The sequence below is a fragment of the Hevea brasiliensis genome, chromosome 3 (assembly GCF_030052815.1).
Source record: "Hevea brasiliensis isolate MT/VB/25A 57/8 chromosome 3, ASM3005281v1, whole genome shotgun sequence".
In the NCBI taxonomy this organism is placed as follows: Eukaryota; Viridiplantae; Streptophyta; class Magnoliopsida; order Malpighiales; family Euphorbiaceae; genus Hevea; species Hevea brasiliensis.
In genome coordinates, this window is record NC_079495.1 from 760872 (window position 1) to 762289 (window position 1418).

The 1418-nt window shown below is 32.0% G+C and overlaps 1 protein-coding gene across 2 annotated transcripts; it reads left to right on the plus strand.

Moving 5' to 3' along the window:
- On the plus strand, window positions 1–1109 carry LOC131178577 (uncharacterized). 2 transcript variants are annotated; one of them, XM_058143553.1, is made up of 3 exons: window positions 15–325; window positions 429–595; window positions 802–1109. In XM_058143553.1, exons 1-3 carry the CDS (start codon window positions 247–249, stop codon window positions 820–822), a joined length of 267 nt encoding a protein of 88 aa, XP_057999536.1. In that variant the 5' UTR covers window positions 15–246; the 3' UTR covers window positions 823–1109. The 2 variants fall into 2 exon arrangements, with proteins under 2 accessions (XP_057999535.1, XP_057999536.1); XM_058143552.1 differs by having other exon boundaries at window positions 1–325; window positions 429–854.
- The last annotated feature ends 309 nt before the right edge of the window (window positions 1110–1418 follow it).

Consider the following 1418-nt stretch of genomic DNA (forward strand, 5'->3'; position numbering starts at 1 on the left):
GCTAAAAGGCTGAAAGAAAATACCTCAACTGCCTTAACCCTTTCTATTCCTTGGTGACCATCTCATTTGCTTTAATTATCCATCATCTGTCTTTCCTTCTTCTTCTTCTTCTCCTTCTTCTGCTGCTTCTTCATCTTTTTTATGTGTATACACAAGTGTAAATGAGTATATAGATATACATATATAGCTGGCTAGCTATAGCTTGTGAGACCTGAACCCCATCATCAAAAAAATTGTGATTATTCTATGAAGATCAAGTGTAGTATCACCTCCATCTTTCTCCTACTCCTCCTTCTTGTCTTGCCTTGCATTTCAAGAGCAAGAGGTCTCTGCACTTAGAATCAAGAACTTCATTTAGCTATGGTTGTAAATAAGAGGATGCATGGTTAATTTAGCTAAGTTTCGTCCTTGTTTTGTTGGGTGTGTAGCAGGATCTGAAGTAACAGAGCCAGAAATTTACGAGATTGATTATAGAGGACCCGAGACTCACTCTTCTGCGTTGCCTCCTCCTGGTGGTCGTTCTCATGGCAGACCTTTCATTCCTGGTGATCAAGCAGCTATGGCAGCTCGTAACTCCAAAGGCAATGGAGAAAATGTAAGACCATTATTATTTCATTCCTTGTTCTTAAAACTTGAAACTACTCCTAAGAGTTGGTCGGGTAATAAGAGAGATTCATTCAGCCTGATCCTCTCTGACATAGGTGCAGTGGTAGTTTCAAATACACATACTACTATTACTAACCCATAAACTCTCTGCTTTAATAATGATCCGTTTGTTGTTTTGATTGGCTGTGTTTGCAGGCCAAGAAAATCCATGGATGATAAGTAAAATTTTGGAAATGTTGATGCATTAATTAGTTTTGTCTCAAGTTCTCAATATTAATTACAGTTTAATTAGTGGGTATTATATATATATATATTATTAGTAGAATATTCTATGTAGGAAGATTGAGAGAAAATGAAATAATCTATCTCTGTAAATATTGTTTAATCGTGTGGTCTTTAAATGAATTTCTATTTGGGGTTTTTGTAATTTTAATTATGGTTGGATAGATAACACAATATCAAGAATATAATTAATAAGATTCTTATTTAGCTAATTAATTAAACGTACATCTCAATTGGATTCCCCTTTTCACTTTTTCTTTCTTGATTGCGGTTGTTGATGATCTTATCCAAAAATGTGATGATAATTTTTTTTTTTTCAATTTGATCCTTATTAACATTTGAAATTAAAATTTTATCATTTAAAAAATAATTTAATATTATTAAACATTATAATTAAGCTGCTTAGTCCATATTGCTGATCAAATTATTCTTTAATTACAAGTTTAATCAATGTAAACAAATTTGATCTTATGGATAGTCTTTAAACTTTGCCTACTTTTTTAATGTTATATTAGATTTCTTATTTTATC

Coding starts and splice junctions, on each gene's coding strand:
- LOC131178577 (XM_058143552.1), top strand. CDS start 247: ATGAAGATCAAGTGTAGTATCACCTCCATCTTTCTCCTACTCCTCCTT. Junction 326..428: donor TTGCATTTCAAGAGCAAGAG/GTCTCTGCACTT, acceptor TTGGGTGTGTAG/CAGGATCTGAAGTAACAGAG.